Genomic DNA, 18,367 nt, shown 5'->3' with positions numbered 1-18,367 from the left:
ATGCGAGGTTTGGGACACTAAAGCTCTTGCCCCATATATGGACATGAAAAAAAAGTGATTCTACATGTTCTTCAGGATTATGTGGCTGCAAAGGAAGAGTGGATGCATGTGGTTCCAAGTGATCAACAAGACAGGTTCTTTTCCAACCTTTCCAAATTTGGTTATCTTCTAATCTTTGTTTTCACATGAAATTGTAGGAGCGTGGAGTCCTTTGGTTGTGTCTCTTCGGCCTAATTACTTGGTGAATTTGGAAGAATAAAAATCTTTTCATCTTTCAAAAAATTACTTGTCCAGCCCCTAAAATTGTTAAAGCTTCTCTAAGTTGGGCACAACAATTTGAATCAAGTCAGAGCATTTATAAGCCTGATTTGCTAAACTCGTGGTACCATACGGCACCGAAGGAATATGAGTTCATCTTTTCTCTGACGGAGTTGTGGAGAGAGTCATTAAGAATGCGTCTGCTGGAGGTATGTTACACGATAAAGATGGTAATTGGATTTTGGGATATAATCGCTATCTGGGCAGTTATATTCCTTATGAGGTAGAACTCCGAGGTATTCTCGATGGGATCCTCATTATATTAAAGAAAGGATACAAATGGACTGTAATTGAAACAGACAATTTATAGGTGATTAAGGCCATGACCAATAAGGGGATGAAAGATTCAGGCATCACAGTGCTTAGAAGAGTTCATAAGACAATGTGATCTGAAGGATAGTAGTGGATCCGATATGTGTCCAGAGGGAAAAACTTAGTTGTGGACCGATTAGCTAAACTATGTCTAGTATGAAAGTCAAGCTTACAAATTTTCAATGTGCCTTTGCCTCCTAATGAGGTATTGGGGACTATTCAACAAGATACAGCTTGTGATGCTTTTGAACAATTGATTTGATGTAATTTTTGTTTTATTTTTCACCAAAAATAATATCTTAATAATTTACTTCTTTGGTCTTTCTCTATTGATTATAATAACCATTTGTTCACCTTACAACTTAGTCCCTGTACTATATACTTAGTAACTTAATTAATTCAACTACTAAATCTAACGTGATATTCGTTTCATAACTCAATTAACAATACTCGATGGCTCGAGTTAAAAATTTTAACCCTAAATCAATTTTTCAACACCAACAAAAATTGAATTGTTACAAAAGAGATTTAAATGCTTATATTAATTGATAAAATAATAAATATTTATACATGGGTTTCTTGTAAAGCAAGAAAAAACTAAATAAATCTATAATAAAGGAAAAACTAATTTATACATGAATTAATAATCTAAAAAATTAAAGAACATAAAAGGAAGTAAGAAATTAAATATTAATTAAGATAAAAATATATGAATAATAAAATAAGAAATTCATGCTGCAACAATGGGTGCATTTCATTGTAGCACACAGAATGGAGAAAAGAAAAAATAAATAAATAAACTTTTTATTTACTGAACAAATCTCAACAATTTCATTCTTAAATTAAAAGTGTACTTTCAGTCTAATGCATACTTGCTATTGGGCACTATTTTGATTTTTCAATTTGCAAACACCAAGTATTTTTCTGAACCCGATGAATGATGCCAACTTAAGAAATTTAGTAAATACATCAGCAACTTGATCTTTACTTTTGTAATACTTTATCTTAATTGTTCTTTCATTGCTAAGGTCTTGTATAAAATAATATTTTACATAAATATGCTTGCTTCTTCTATGTAGCATATGATTTTTTGATAACTTGATGATTCAATTGTCATCACAAAAAATTATAATGAGCCTTTATTACTTAAATTGTAGTTCTTCAAAGATTCTGCTAAGTAAAATAACTAGTCAAGTACAAGTTATAGCAACAACAAATTCAACCCTTTTACTTGATAATATGATAATGAATTTGACCAGGAAAAAAATAGCTCAAAGTGCTCCTTCTATCATATTGAACTCTTATATTTAAAAATTTCAAAGTTGGCTATTATATAACAGTCCGTTTTTTAGTGGTGTCGGAAATAGTAATTTAAAGACCACAAATCTAACGAGTGAGTTTGAAAATATTATTAATTAATATTTAAGAGTCAAGTATAATATTATTTAAATTTTGATTTAATAAATTTTATTAATTGGTCGTATAGTTAAGTTCAAGTGGTTAATCCCTAAGTCAAGTGGTTTTGAAAAATGAAGTATCGAGACCTCATTTCTATCAACCGAGCTCGTAAATATTTAATATAAATATTTATGGAATGATCATATAGGTGTATTAAAATTTGATTAAAAAATTTTAATATTTAAATAGTTAATTAATTGAAAAGGAATAAATCGTAAAAACTATAAAAATTAAATTCTATAAGTTAAAGCTGTTAAATAGTTAAATTAATAATGTCACAAGGGTTTATGTGGGAATAATACCATAGGCAAATGGTATTTGCGGTTAGTGCTTAAAATTTGTTAATTTATATGTTATATTTTAATAAAAATTAAAAGAAATGTTAAGTTAAAATAAAATAAACAAAACAAAACATCAGTATTATTTTATGCTCATCTTCTTCGAGACGAAACCCACCATTGGAGAGTATTTAAAGCTCGGCCAAGCTTCCTTCCTTGCATGCATGTTTTTTTTTAGGTTCTTTTTTCGTGATTTTTATTGTTTTGTTATCGTATTAACATAATCTAGTTAACTTCGGGATTAATTTGTGAAATTGTTAAAAGTTTAGAGACTTATCATTAATGATTTAGGTGTGGTTGTGAATTTAATTGATGGATTTTTGAGTTTTATAGTTATCTATAAGTATTCTGTTAAGTGATTTTTAGTAATTTTAATGTTTAGGTATTAAATTGTTTAAGTAGTAAAATTCAATGAAAATAGTGTGAAATGATGAGAAGTATGGGCTGTAACAGACCCCCTAGGAAAATCGGCTACAATGGTTTTTCATTAATTATGGTTAATTTGTGAGTTTCGGGTTTAAGGACTAAATTGCATAAAATATAAAATATTGTGGTAATTTTGTAAATTGATTTTGGAAGGACTTAGTTGTATAAAACTATTTATTTGAGTGCTGGAATTATATTAATTGAATGAAATTACTATTTAGATCAAGAAACGGGCTAATTGAATGTAAATCAAGGAAAAACTAAAGTATCGAACTAGTGGTCGGATTTGTTTTCGTAACCATTTTAGTTGAGTTCATAACTTAGTCAAATCAATTAGTTGCTATTTTTGTTATTTAATATCCATTTGTGTATATATGTATTGAGTTCGTTGGCTTAAAGGAAATGATTAAGACCATAGTTGAAAGATACTATGACACTATTGTAACGCACCATAACCCGGCCTAGAAGTTTAGACCGAATCTCGGAGGTTACATTGATCACTGAAGTGATCTGAAACAATTTTACAAAACAAGTTGTTAAAATCTTATTCGATCACTGTTATTAAAATAGAACTAAACCATTTATCCTTTTTAGGATTCAAAACAAAGAACTCAAGTCACGTTGAAAGCGTTCGGAAATAAAGTACCAAAGTTTATAAAATTCAAAACAAAACTATTTACAAAAATTCCAAATCAGATTGTACCACAATCTTTATAAAGGTTTACAGTTCAAAACAGATCACAAATTTATAAATCTGAAAAGTCGTTTTATTAGTTCGGCTTAAAACAAGTCACTCCGAGATCTCCGACATGCCAACTCTAGCTACAAAAAACGAGGGTACCTGCAAAGGGATAAATAAGGGGGTGAGCTACACGAGCTCAGTGTGAGTTCAAAAATCATAGATAAATGAACACCAAAATGTCACATTAAAAAAAATTTAAAACACAATAGCAATTCGATATACGAATAGTCTTCACAAACAAATCAAACGTATCAGTACTGAAACATCTCATTCTATAAACAGTTAGTCTCATAATCGGACAGACAAACATAAAACGGAATGAATGCAACAAGTAATAAAAACCCACCCAACCAGCCACACACCTCTCCATCCCTCAATCACACCCCAAAAAGAGCTAATTAAGCTTATCCAACCATGCACACCACATAAGACCTCGAGAGACCCATCCGACCCTACACACCAAGTATGTGGACTAAGCTACTCAAATGTTAATATGCAGTAGAGCTGAAATATATGTCGTACTGTGCATTGCAGTAAACCACTATGCAGACATGTTGCAATTGAAACTGCCAAAACAGATCAGACTTCTTTCTCTTCACAACCAAACCCAAAAAGATTAATGTAAATGCAAAATGCACACCATTTGAATACAGACTTACGAAAGTAGAGTACGGAATCAGAAATGCACACATTCAAATGCCCAGAATCAAAATCATATACAACATAACATCAATTAACACTCAAACAAATCGCTTAATTAGAGCTATGATTGCAAATAACGCCCAAATCCAGGTCGAAACAAAGTCTCGACCACACAGAATAATAATCAAATAAAAAATAGACATAGTACAAAATTTGGCGACATAAGGCCACAAGGCCGTATGCCCTGATTGTGTGGAAGTGCCCAGGCCATGTGGGGGTCTACATGCCCATGTAAAGGCCACACATGCCGGTGTGGAGGGGACACACGCCTATGTGAGCAGTCCGTGTAACTCATTGTCCAAAACTGCTAAAAATTAAGAGCAGAGGAGACACGACCGTGTGGAGATCTCACACGCTCATATGGGGACACATGCCCGTATGGTCAGGCCATGTGGTACCAATAATAATCGATAACCCTAAATTCCCAATTGCACACGACAGTGTAGACCGTCCGTGTGTAGCACATGCCTGTATGGCCACCCGTGTGGTCATGAAACCACACCGAAACAGGCTGGAAAACGTGCCTTTGATGTTGAACAATCCCCAACCCTCAATTATACGGAAACACACCAAAAACACTTAGAATTTCAAACAATTCCACAACAATCAACACTTTGAATGGTCAAATTCAAAAACACACGAAATATGTCGAATTTCACAGAAACAAATCAAAAATTCGATAATAAAAAGAGAGAGTTTCCGAACACACACCTTAGACGCAATAGCAAACACCAAAATTGTTCTATTCGCTCCTCCAAACCGATCCAAAAACCTCAATTAACATACAAATTAAAGAAAACTTCAATTCAATAACAAAATAAAAAACGAAAGAGACATTATCAAAATCCCCAAAAGCAAAACCTACCTTCTTCTCTTTTGATTTACCAAACACCCAAGATCAAAACTCCCTTGACAACCGAAAACAACGATAAAATGGAAGAAGTAAAGAATCAAAAGAAACTGAATATTGTCTTTTTAGGAAGAAAAAAAATTGAAAAGTCACAAAGAACAAAATGCAGAAGAGGGGAAGAACTTGCAACACTCTTCTTCTTTTTTTTCTTTTAAGATTTCATTTTTCTATTCTCAAAATAAAAATAAATTAAAATAGCTAAAACTAATTAATATTTTAGCAACTAAAAAAAACAAATTAAAATAAAATTACTTCTATAAACACACATGAAAATTCGAACCTAGAACCCAGAGGCAAATTAACACACAACAAACCGCCAGATCAGTAGGCTCATTCTGACATAAAACACAACAACAATCCAAATTGTCCGATCTAGCCACTGGTCCTACCTACAAATCTCAAAACTTCCAACCCCAAATTCTGCTATGTTACAACTATACCGGAAATAAATAGGACCATAGTTGAAAGACACTATGGCACCATACAAGAAACGAGTAAGACCATAGCTGAAAGACGTTATGGCATCATGATTCTAACGAGTAAGACCATAGCTAAAGAACGTTATGGCATCACGATTCTATTGAGTAAGACCATAACTGAAAGACGTCATGGTATCATGATTCTAATGAGTAAAACCATAGTTGAAAGACGTTATGTCATCACAAATCAAATGAACAAGACCGTAGTTGAAAGACACTATGGCAACACGACAAAAATGAATAATACCATAGTTGAAAGACTCTATGGCATCAAGTCGAGAATAAATAAGACCATGGTTGAAAAACACGATGGCATCCTTTAACCATTTGCTATTTAGGAAACATGCTTCGGGTGAGATATGTATCATAAGTATGAATATGAGATGAATGTTTTGACTAGTATAGTTTGATAATGAATATTAATGCCTTGGTATGATTATATGTTTCATATATCTATAAATATGTTAACTAGTTATGTTTGTGGTGTGTTTTAGGGAATTAAATGGTTATATGAGTATTTTTTGAGTATCCGATATTATTTCATTTGGTTCAACAGGTAATAAAGACTTAAAATAGTGAGTAATTATATGAAATGTCATGTGGTTATGAAAGTTGAAATGGAATATATTGCTATAATGCGTTGATTTGGATGAGTTATGCAAATTGGTAATGTGATGAATGAAAGATGTATTTGCTATGTTACTATTATGTGTTTTATGAAACGATAAGATTATATGTTACCTTGTTGAGCTCAATAACTTGTGGGATTTGTGATGTGTATAGGATTTAATAAATTCATGAACTTGATAATGGTATTATTCATCAAACATACATGAATTAAGTCTATTAGGTAAGCTTACGTTTAAGTTATATACGTGCTTACTAAGCACTAGTTGCTCACGTTAGTTGTTTTCTCTGTTTTGTAGATCATCGGAAAGCTCAATCAATTGGAATCTCGTCGGAGCACACTCACACCATTCGTCCATCATTTTGGTAGATTTTGGTTATTTTATGAAATGGTTATAAATGACATGTAATGGGGATTTTAATGCTATTTTTTCAATAAGGTTGGTTGATGTTAATGTCAAGCTCTCTTGTATATATGTTCTTGATGGTTGATTGGTTTGTAAATGTTTATGTACATTTGTTTGGTCACTTTATTTATGCCTTTTTGAGGTAGATGACATATGGTAAAATAGAATGTGAAGGAAATGGCCATTTGGTATATTTTCCATATGTTTAAGATGTAAATTTGTAGCCTTGTAATTAAATTGATTTGGTGTGTGAATTGTGGTGCCAAATGATGACATATCGGTTAGGCATATAGGTTAGGCACACGGCCATGTGACCCATACATCGAGCTATACACGGTGTAGCACATGGTCGGTAACACTGCTGGATGACCCTATGTTACACGGGCACAATCTGTTACACAGTAATTTGGCCACACGACCATGTCTTTGAGCCACATGGCTTGGACTGTGTCACACGGCTTGGTCACACGACCATGTGACATCTGTTTCAAAATTTTCATGTTTTTCTATTTTGTTTCAAATTGGTCCTTGCTTGTTTTCAAATTGTTTTTAAGGTCCTTTAAGCTCGATTTAAGACATATATTTGTACTTAAGCTATGAATAATGTTTTGTTATGAATATTTGATATTTATTTTGATAAATGATCTAAAGTGATGCAATATGTATTGTAATACTCTGTAACTCAAATCTGACGATGGAAACAAGTTAAGAGTGTTACACATAATTAACCCACTTGCTAGAGGTGTGTTTGTGGTGTGTGCATGTGTTGGCAACGATTTGTTCTTACTAGTGGATATGAATAGTAAAAAATATAATAAAAATTTAAAGTTAATTAATTATATGATATGACACACAACCAAATTTCAACAGATCCATGTATCAAAAAATTAGACTTCCATTAAGGAATGATTTCATATTTTTAGAGCCTTTAGTTTCAAATACTATATAAGATATACGATAACATATATGATTTGAGTAAAGATCACATAAAATTTAAAAGGTAAAGTATAGAAATGATCATAAAAATAATGTTTGCATTCTATTTTGATAATTAAACTATATAAAATTAAATATTTTAGTCATGTTAATAATTGTTTGAAATTTGATAAAAGTGTTAATGCACACTTTTTTATTGGTCTAATAACATATTTAACTGTTGAATTTTTTTATATTTAAGATTAATTGAGAGAATGTGTAAATATTATAGGACTAAATTTATTATTAAATCAATAAAAAATCTACTTTAGCACTTTTGTCAAATTTTAAACCGCTATTAACATTTGGTGATTAAAATATTTAATTTTGTATAATTTAGTGAACAAAATAAAAATAAAAATAAAACTCCAATGAACAGATTAGAATGCCATTTCTATACTTTACTACATTTAAAAATGTATGGAGAACATGCAGAGAAATATAGTGTGTATATATATATATATATTAGATCATATAGAGGAACATTGAACAAAAAAAAATCATGAGGAATCATTCATTAAAGCAGCATAATAATTTGGAAAAAGTGGGGTTGAAACTTGAAAACGCTTCATCCATCTCGATTCCCACATGAATCACACATGATTAGGGGCGAGTTTAAAGGGGTGGGCACTGGACAGGGGCTTCCCACATATTCTCCCAGTTTTTTTTTTTTATAAATTTTTGAATAAGTTGTGATTATACCACAATCACTTTACTAACCCATAAATAAGAAGATATTATACTTCATAAGATTCAAACTCAGTCATATTGTATTGACAAACAATATTCATACCAATCAAGCTAAAACTCAATTACCAAACAATATATAAAATTTTAATTTAACATTTATTTTTTAAAATAATTTAATATGATAAATTTAATAATGTCTTTTATCAATCATATTATTTACATTTCTTTAATGTATGCAATCCTTTTTTTATAATACAGAATAATTCTATAACTATTTTTATTAGTTTAGTTTAGTTAGAGTATAATCTTTTTAACATTAAAACTTTAATTCATATTAAAATTTTACAGATACAAGAAAAGAAAAATGACTTGCAAAGTTAACCGGAAAATTAATATCATTTACATATTTTTATATTTAAAAGTGATATTGGTGAAAAATTATATAAAAATAACACCAAAATTAAAATTAATTGAATCCACCCAAAAGAATTTTAAATTTCTTAATTTTACCACAGATTTTTTTTAAATTATAGTTTTAGATATTTACTTTAAAATAAATATAAAATTATTAAAAAACATAAAATACTTTTACCAGAAAGTTTAGATATATTTTATTAACTCCCGTGAATTCAATTATAAACTATAAAATTTTAAAAAAATTGCATATTTTTACTCATAATTTATTTACTGTATGTCCCAACCTAATAACTTATATTTACTGACGTAAATCCCCATTTCTGTAGACAATTAACTTTATCAAACCAATTCAATAATAATAATAATAATAATAATAATAATAATAATAATAATAATAAACATTAAAGCTCCCTCAACAAAGAATCTAAAAATCTGCTTTGAAGTTGCTACTACTTAAAACGTGGACAGGAGGAAGTTGCCAAAATTAAAGCACAGATCTCCCTCTACGGAAAAACTAACCAACAGCTCTACGCGTTTATTCTCACGTGCCATCATCACCCATCAAGCATGTCTAATTTACACGTGTCACCTACACAGATGCCCCCGCTCCCCTATAAAATGGAAACCCAAACCTGAGGGGTCTCTAACGTCAAAACAGACAGCATCCTAAGATATCGAGCCATCCCCCAAATCTAATAGTCAGTTTGTACACGATGGCGGAGTTGTTGGACAAGGCGAAGAACTTTGTGGCCGATAAGGTGGCCAATATGAAGAAGCCTGAGGCTAGCATCACGGATGTTGATCTGACCCATGCGGGCTTTGACGGCATCCAGTATAAAGCTAAAGTCTCCGTCACCAACCCCTATAGCGCTCCTATCCCCATCTGCGAGATCTCTTACACTCTCAAAAGTGCTGGCAGGTTTGATCCCCCTCCTCTCCTCTCCGCTTTTCATCAATCTTCTGTTCACTATTCCTTTTCGTTTTCTTTTATAAATATTTGATTTCTGAGATTCGTTTTTGAAGTTGCACCATGGGATATGGTTTATTCATTCATGTTTGACACATTTTTCTATTCATACTGATCTGTTTAAATGGCTTTGGGGTTTGAAATCTGAAAAGAAAAAAACAACACAAGAATTATAATGGCGCTTTTGACAGATTCTTCCTAGCGGATATTCCAATAATGGACCGTCTTAGACATTGGAAATTGGGATTATGTTGGGCGTTTGATTTAGCTATTGATGATTTGTGAAATTGCGACAGGGTGATTGCATCGGGGAAAGTACCAGACCCGGGTTCACTGAAGGCAAGCGACTCGACGATGTTGGACGTGGAAGTGAAGGTACCGCATAGCGTATTGGTAAGCTTGATAAAGGACATCGGTGCAGACTGGGATATTGACTATGAATTGGAAGTGGGACTCACCGTGGATCTTCCTCTCTTTGGAGACCTGACCATCCCTCTCTCTCAGAAAGGAGAGATCAAGCTTCCTACTTTCAGAGACTTCTTTTGACTTCTATTCATCCCTCATATATTCTTTCTTTTCTGAAACATGAATTATATGTCAAAAATACTATATGTGCTTTAAGTTGAATAAATTGTTTTTACCGATCCGAGCTAATCCTAGATCTATATATTTTTTTTAATAAAGTTTTGAGTTTACCTTTGATCAAAAGAGAAGGGAAATCATGAAATCCTTTAATTATGAGTTTAGAGGTTCAATTCTAACCCATTAAAATAAAACACATTTCATTACCATCACGGTGGAGACCTTGAACATGAACTTCCTTTCTCAGATGGGATAAAGTGATGACTTTCTCTCAACTGAAGTAACATCTCCACCATCAATGAAATGGCTTGGGTCAGTTCGAGATAAATAATCAAGATTTGTAACATGGTCAATATACAAAATTAAAGATACTAAGATTTTTTCTAAGGCCTAAAATCGTCCGGGGATGTAGCTCAGATGGTAGAGCGCTCGCTTAGCATGCGAGAGGTACGGGGATCGATACCCCGCATCTCCATTCCTTCTTTTTCTATTTTTGAGTATTCAATCAAGCGTGCTTCAGAGTCCAGCCCAGTATCCTTAGGCCTTAAACACTGTTTAGTTTTTTTTGTCGTATGAGTTTTGCCTATGCTGATTGATTTTGTAGACAAATTTGTCCCTTCTCAATGCCCAAATGCTATTGGTAAACGTAGAATATGGAAACATACTTCTCTGCACCAACAGACTGTCATAGGTAGCAGCAAAAATGACAAAATTCATTCAACTTACGGGGATTGTTGGGTTCTCGTTCATTCCAATTTCTAGGGTTTGTAGAATAATATCAAATTTAAATATATTATCAATTTAATTTTAAATATTATAGAAAGTAAATGATGTAGGATTATAATTTTATACAATTTTTAATTTATTAAATAATATATTTTATAATATCAAAATTTTAAAAATACATATTTATGCGAATTAAATGAAGATTAGTTTAATTTATATTGAAAGTTTACTCTATCCCAAATTACGTACGCGTTCATTGCTACAAGATATTCCAATATTGGCATTTAGTCATTTAAGGAGCTTTTATTAATTTTAGTTTTAATAGAAGTAGAAAATAAGATATATATTTTTATTTTGTTATTATATTCATGTATTACTTGTTCTTATAAAATATCATTTTATTTGACCTATGGGTCTAACAAAAACAAGCCACTGCACAATTAACAATTTAAATTAAATTGATATTTTTACTGTTTAAATATTTAAATTGACTAAAAATTTAATTTAATAATTTAAATAGTACCATAATTTATTTAATTAAATTAAATATTAATATTAAATTAATTTAATAGAATAGACTTTAGTTTTGAAAATTTAATTAATGAAGAATATAAAAGTTGAATTAATGCATAAAACTATTAAAATAATATACAAATTATATATATATATATATATATATATATATATATATATATATATATATAACACAATAGCTATTTGATGTTTCAATATAAGGAAGTATTCCTATGTAACATATTTAGGAAGCTGCCGTCTGTCAGTAGAGATGTTGATATTTCGATTAAATCCAACTAATTCAATTAATCGATTAGTTAATTTATTTAATTCGGTCGAAAGTCGGTTAATTCGGTTTGAAATTAGATAATTAACTGAACTTTTAAAAATTAATATTACATATTACCAATTCAGTTAATTTTGGTTAATTTAGTTAAATGAACATTAACAATTTATTTTTTGATATGTTTTATACTTATTTTAACAAAAATAAAAACATAAAAATTTCAGTTAATTTGTTTTGAAAAATTTCCGGTTAACAGTTAAGGGTTTAAAAGTTTAGTTAATTCGGTAATACTAGTTTGGTTAAATTAATTAATCGGTTAACCGGTTGAACAACTCTATTTATCAATAAAAAATTGACATATGTAATTATTAATTAATTAAAAATTAGAATAATTTAATAAATATGATTGTATAACATTCAGATAATATAATAAAGTATCAATATAAATAATTTCATGAATCAAAGCAAGTAATAGGGTTCATTCAAAGTAAATAATTTATTACCTTAAATTTAAACATATAATTTACAATATTATTACCATATATAAAGATATGAAAATACTAAAATGAAATCAATTTAAACATGGAAAAATAAAATCTCACACAATTTATGGAATTCGAAATTTAATTGAATATTTGCAACTTCCTTTATCTTATTTAAACCTAAGCATGGAATTGCCATTAGTATAAATAAGCTTTACACGATGCTCTTCAGGGTTAATTATTCAAAAATATTGATTTTTAATCATAATTATTAGATTCTTTCGATTTTTGTAAAATTTATTGGATTAGACAGATTTTGAAAAGAGAAAGGAAAAATGCGTCCAACTGAATGTGTTTTCAGTGGATATGACAGGAAAATGCTTCTAACTGAATGCGCTTTCAACTTTGGCCAAATAGTTAAATGTTAGTGCTTTTATCCTTGTGTTTCAGGTTCATTTTGTCTACTACTCACATTTATATTTTTTATTTCATGTTCCTTCAAGCTTTTTAAATTTTTAATTAATTTTTTAACATATTAGTTCTTTTGTTAGATGGTTAGATAGTTGCAATTACATCCTTGAGTCTCGAGTTGGATTCCTCTCCTAGATGGTTAGATAATTACAATTATATCCTTAAGTTTGAAGTTCCATTATTTTTATAAGCATATTAATGTATTTTTTATTTCATATTGTTTCAAACTTTTTATTTTTAAATATTTTTATTTTTAATTAATATTTTTTATTTTAACTCTTTTATTTATAAAATCAAATTACTATTGAAAATATCATTAATTGAAAGAAAAATAATAATATGCTTATAAAAATAATTAAAAATAAAAATACATTAATTAAAAATAAAAAACTTGAAACAATATGAAATGAAAAATACATTAATATGCTTATAAAAATAATGGAACATCATACTCAAGAATGTAATCGCAATTATCTAACCATCTAACGAAAGGAGCTAGTATGTTAAAATATTAATTAATAATAATTATAAGCTTGAAGCAACATAAAATAAAAAATACGAATGTGAGTAGTAGAGGAATCAAAGTCGAGACTCAAGGATGTAATTACAATTATCTAGCCATCTAACGAAAGGACTAATATGTTAAAAGAACATTAATTAAAATTTTAAAAAACTTGAAGCAACATGAAATAATAAAAAAATACAAATATGAGTAAGAGAGAAATCGAACTCGAGACTCAATGATGTAATAGGAACTATCTAATCATCTAATAAAAGAACTAATATGTTAAAAATTAATTAAAATTTAAAAGCTTGAAGTGACATTAAATAAAAAAAATATAAATATGAGTAAGAGAGAAATTAAAGTCTAGACTCAAGAATAAAAGCACTAAGATTTAACCATCTAGCCAAAACTAAAAGCACATCCAATTGGAAGAATATTTTTGTCATATCCACTAAAAACACGTCCAGTGGAATGGTTTTTTATCTTTTATCTCTCTAAAATCAACCTAATCCAATAAATTTAGCAAAATTGACTTAATTCAATAATTATAATTAAAAAGATAATTTAGCATGGTGAATCAAGAAAAGTAGAAATGAGCAACCAAAATTATTTTAAACAATATTTTATTAGACCAAACATACATTTATTGTATGTGTTAATTTTCAATAAAATGAAAGATTTTTAATTTCGACTCAAACATAAATAAAAAAATAATATTATAAATAAATTACATTTAAAATATTAAAATATACTTGATTGCATATTAGTATGAAGAATATAAAAGAGTAGATGATGTGGTCCAGTTGGACATCACGTGTCTTTTATTGTCATAGTTTTCCCCTTATTAGTGAAGTGCACTAAAAGATATTTATTCCACAAATGTGTTGTTTACCAAACGATTCCAATTATATATTTATTCTTTTTATTTCTATAATTAAAATTTATTTTAATAATTATTCCATTTTTACACTTTATCTCAAAATCTCAATCTAAGAAACTAGTCTATATATTCAAAACAGTTTAAAAAGATATTTTAAGTTTGTCAAAATATGTTTCTATATATAAAGTAAATTAAATTAAAAAGGTATCTAATCTAATTTCTAAAACATTAATTTAAAACTAAAAGAATAACAATTTGAATGAAACTCTTATTATTATTATGATTCTAAAACAAAAACAAGTATCTCAATTACATAGTTTACACCCATCCTTCTCTATTACTACTTACAAAATCATCACTATCAACCACATTCATCCACTACTCTACAACCTCATCTCCCCGGATTTTTATGTTTGAATAAAATTTTGGTGAGAAAAATCTCAAACACACAAATAGAATATGAAAGAAACACGACCAACAATTCAAAAAAAAAAAAAGAAGAAATAGATGTCTGTTTATAATAAAAGATTTTTTAGAATTTTTGGTATATTTTTCAAATAAAATCTTACTCCTATTTATATAAATTTTATGTCTCTTCATAAAGAAATATTACAATAGGTGTCTTTTTGAATAATCACATATATAAGAGACATAATTATTCATCTAATATCTCTTGATTAAACATAACTATTCAAATAATATTGTTTGAATAGTTATAACTTTTTTGTCAAAAATCAAGTGATATAACTCTTTACCAATAAACAAAAGATATAACTTTTTATTAATTACATGTCACACCCGGTATTCATTAAGGTTTGAAAAATTAATGAAGGTTTGGGAGTAAATTGAAAGAGAGAGTGTAACACCCTTAACCCGTCTCCACTACCGGATTAGGGTTACGTAGCATTACCGAACAATTAGAAACATTTAACACCACAATATTTAAGTAAATTAAACATATCATAATCCATTCAATCACATGCATTCCGACCCTAAATCAAGCCCTCGAGGCCCTAAAAATAACTTCGAGACACTTCGAGACTAATCTAAAATAAATAAGAAGTTTTAAGAAAAAGATGTAAAAATTGAAAAACAGGGGTCACACGGCCGAGTACAACACCTCAAGCCATGTAACTTTCAAACAAGGGGCACACGGTCGTGTCCCAACCCGTGTCCTCACCCGTGCAACTCACTGAGATGCCCCACACAACCATGTGCCAGGCCGTGTAACTCACTGACTTGAACACTAAGAAACTCCTAGATGACACACAACCGTGTGACAACCCGTGTCCTTAGCCGTGTGAGCCCAAAATTTACCTAAAATCAAGCCATTTCAAAACCAATTCCTACCTAACCATTCATACCATTTTTTTTTTTGAGGCACACCTTCAAGGGGTTCAAATATCATCCAAACAAACTTAAACATGCCATTTCAAACAACCTAAATCACCTAACCAATATGTCATTCAAAGGCACCACAATTGTACCAAAACTTCAACTATCAAAACATACCAATATGTTCAATTATGTGCCAACTATGCCATAAATGACCATTTCCAAACTATCATCAACATACCAAGAGTATCTTATTTGCAAGCATTTTAAAGTACCAAAATGACATAACTTACTGAAGTGTTAAAGTTCACCAAACCAAATACAAACTTCAAAACATATATATACAAAAACACCAATAACATATTCACAAGATACTACTACAAAACATCCTATACAACTATCTATAATCAAAAGATCTTAATCAACTAATACCCCCTAGGTACATGCCAAAAACACAGAAGAGAACATCACTGACATTGAGTATGAGATTCTTGTAGGATGCTGAGTCTACATATACTATTTACCTAACTTGAAAATATGAAAATTGATCCAAATTTACCATCTACTATAATTTTACTTAAAAATTTAAATCATATAAAAATTAATTTAATAAATAACGTAATTCATAACTATAAAAATTGTTGTTATAAAATTTAAAATAAAATATAAAAATCGAATCTTCTATTATTATAACGAGTAAAACTTTAAAATGATTAAAGAAAATGGCTAATATACGTTAGTTGGTAATTTAAAATTGAACTTATTTGAACCCTCTGTGTGATTTAGAACGCAGAAATAAATGTTGGAAAGTGAGTAAATAAATGCTGTAGCTGGAGCATTAAATCTCCCCCACCTTCTTTTCCGGTTTCTTTTTCTTTCTCTTTCCTTAATCAAATGGATTCTCTTATTCCTCTCCTCAAATGTCCACCCATTCCCATTCTTCCCCTCTCTATTTCACCAACTTAGGCCTCGGCTACTCCATCGCCATTGCCCTTGGTTTCCTTGTCCTCCTCTCCATCGTCCTCCTCGCTTCCTACATCTGCTGCCGTCCTTCTTCCTCTTTTTCTCCCAACCCTACCCCCGCCTCCGATGGAATCATCCTTCCCCGGGTTGTTTTCGTTGCCGAAGATGAGGACGATGAGAACGTCGTCGTTGGGCTCGATCAAGCCGTTATAAACTCATACCCCAAGTTCCAGTTCACTAAAGAGGCGGCTGCTGTGGGTTCTACTAACGTTAACACGACGTGTTCGATTTGTTTATGCGAGTATAGGGATTTGGAGATGTTGAGGATGATGCCTGAGTGTAGGCATTATTTCCATGTTTCTTGTCTGGATGCTTGGTTGAAACTTAATGGGTCTTGTCCCATTTGTCGGAACTCGCCGCTTCCAACTCCGCTTTCTACGCCTTTGTCGGAAATCGTGCCTTTGTCTCAGCACGCTGCGGACCGGAGGAGGATGAGGTGACTTTTTTTGTTTTTTAAATACATCTCTCAGTTTCGATGGAGGTTGGTCAATGGGTTGTGATTTTGATTGTTTAGGGGAGAAGAGGCTCAGTTCTGAGCATGAAATCAATTAGAGAGCCATGGAATTCATTTCTCCTAACTTATTTTTGAAATTTGTACCAAATTTTGTCAACACTAACTTAAAATTTTTTTTCATGGGAATGGTGTCTTGTTTCAGTCTTTTCAAATGTTATGGTCCTATTAGTTTTTTGTACTGTACATAAAACTGCCAACGAAGGAAGTGCAGTTTACTTTACTATTGGGTTGTGAAGTGCAGAGCCAATTTTGTTAATGGTGATGATTGGAAAGTAGTGCCTGCCTGCCGTTACCCGTTACTGAGTCCATGTTGACGCTTCGCAATGTTCGATGGAATGCATCCGGAATTTCGGATGCAAGAAGTTAACAACTTCACTTCTCCGCCAAACAATGGCATTGTCTCTCAAATTGCATTTTAGTCTCTATAATGAAAAACTAAAAAAAAAAAAAACCCCCAACTATTTTATAGATTAGATGAAAGAACAAAATATTTCGTTTGTTGAAATTGTGCAATTAAATATTTATTTATATATAAGGTATAAAAATTTAATTTCTGACTTTTAAATCTTCATTCAATTTGGCATCTATTGTTTTATTTGGAGTCAATTGGCAGTCAAATTTTCGTAAGGTAAGTTGGGTTAACAAATAATTTAAAATGATTTAAATTATAAATAAACAGTATAATTGTAAAATTTATAAAAAATTCAAAATTCAAAATTAAAAAATATAAAAATATTAATTATTAAAGGAAAATTTTACTTGTATCAGTGTAAAACTCAACGATCCAGTCGTCAATTTTATATTATATTTATATAGATAATGTGTGTCAAATTTAATAAAATTAAAATTTTTAACTATTTTTTATTTTAAAAAATTCTAACCATTTAATAAATATTTATATATAATTTTAGATCGATATGATAGAAATATCATATTGATTCAAAATTTTATATACTTGACAAGTATAATTATATCTGTAAATTTAAAAATTGGATCATTAAAATATTAAAGGTACAAAGAAGTACGCAAGGTTGTAAGTAGATCCTATATCAAAATATTGTAAACACTTTCAAATTTTCAATAAAATTTTTACACATTTAAAAATGAAAAAGAATTTAATTTTTTAAAATTAAATTTTAAAATTTCCAAATAATTTTGAAAAAAATTGAAAACTCTTTAAAATTCAAAACAAAAAAAAAACAAAACCTTTAAAATCAACTTAATTATGAAAATAGTATTAAAATATTAATGACTCTTTACCTTCTTTTCATATTTCTCATAA

General features: G+C 29.9%; 2 protein-coding genes and 1 non-coding gene across 3 annotated transcripts; all 3 read left to right on the top strand.

Annotated features, from left to right (window-relative positions):
• Positions 1-9,442: 9,442 nt before the first annotated feature.
• Positions 9,443-10,422, top strand: LOC108481825 (desiccation protectant protein Lea14 homolog). The gene is made up of 2 exons (XM_017784907.2): positions 9,443-9,720; positions 10,065-10,422. Exons 1-2 carry the CDS (start codon positions 9,515-9,517, stop codon positions 10,312-10,314), a joined length of 456 nt encoding a protein of 151 aa, XP_017640396.1. The 5' UTR covers positions 9,443-9,514; the 3' UTR covers positions 10,315-10,422.
• A 330-nt stretch (positions 10,423-10,752) lies between these two features.
• TRNAA-AGC (transfer RNA alanine (anticodon AGC)) lies at positions 10,753-10,825 on the top strand. Its single transcript has one exon. It is a non-coding gene; the product is annotated as a tRNA-Ala (tRNA).
• Positions 10,826-16,340: 5,515 nt separating this feature from the next.
• On the top strand, positions 16,341-17,237 carry LOC108484924 (RING-H2 finger protein ATL67). Its single transcript, XM_017788807.2, has one exon. The coding sequence runs from the start codon at positions 16,469-16,471 to the stop codon at positions 17,009-17,011; it is 543 nt and encodes a 180-aa protein (XP_017644296.1). The 5' UTR covers positions 16,341-16,468; the 3' UTR covers positions 17,012-17,237.
• The last annotated feature ends 1,130 nt before the right edge of the window (positions 17,238-18,367 follow it).

Source organism: Gossypium arboreum, chromosome 7, assembly GCF_025698485.1.
Source record: "Gossypium arboreum isolate Shixiya-1 chromosome 7, ASM2569848v2, whole genome shotgun sequence".
NCBI classification, from domain to species: Eukaryota; Viridiplantae; Streptophyta; class Magnoliopsida; order Malvales; family Malvaceae; genus Gossypium; species Gossypium arboreum.
The sequence above is the reverse complement of the archived record's forward strand: the minus strand, read 5'-3'. Positions and strand labels throughout refer to the sequence as shown.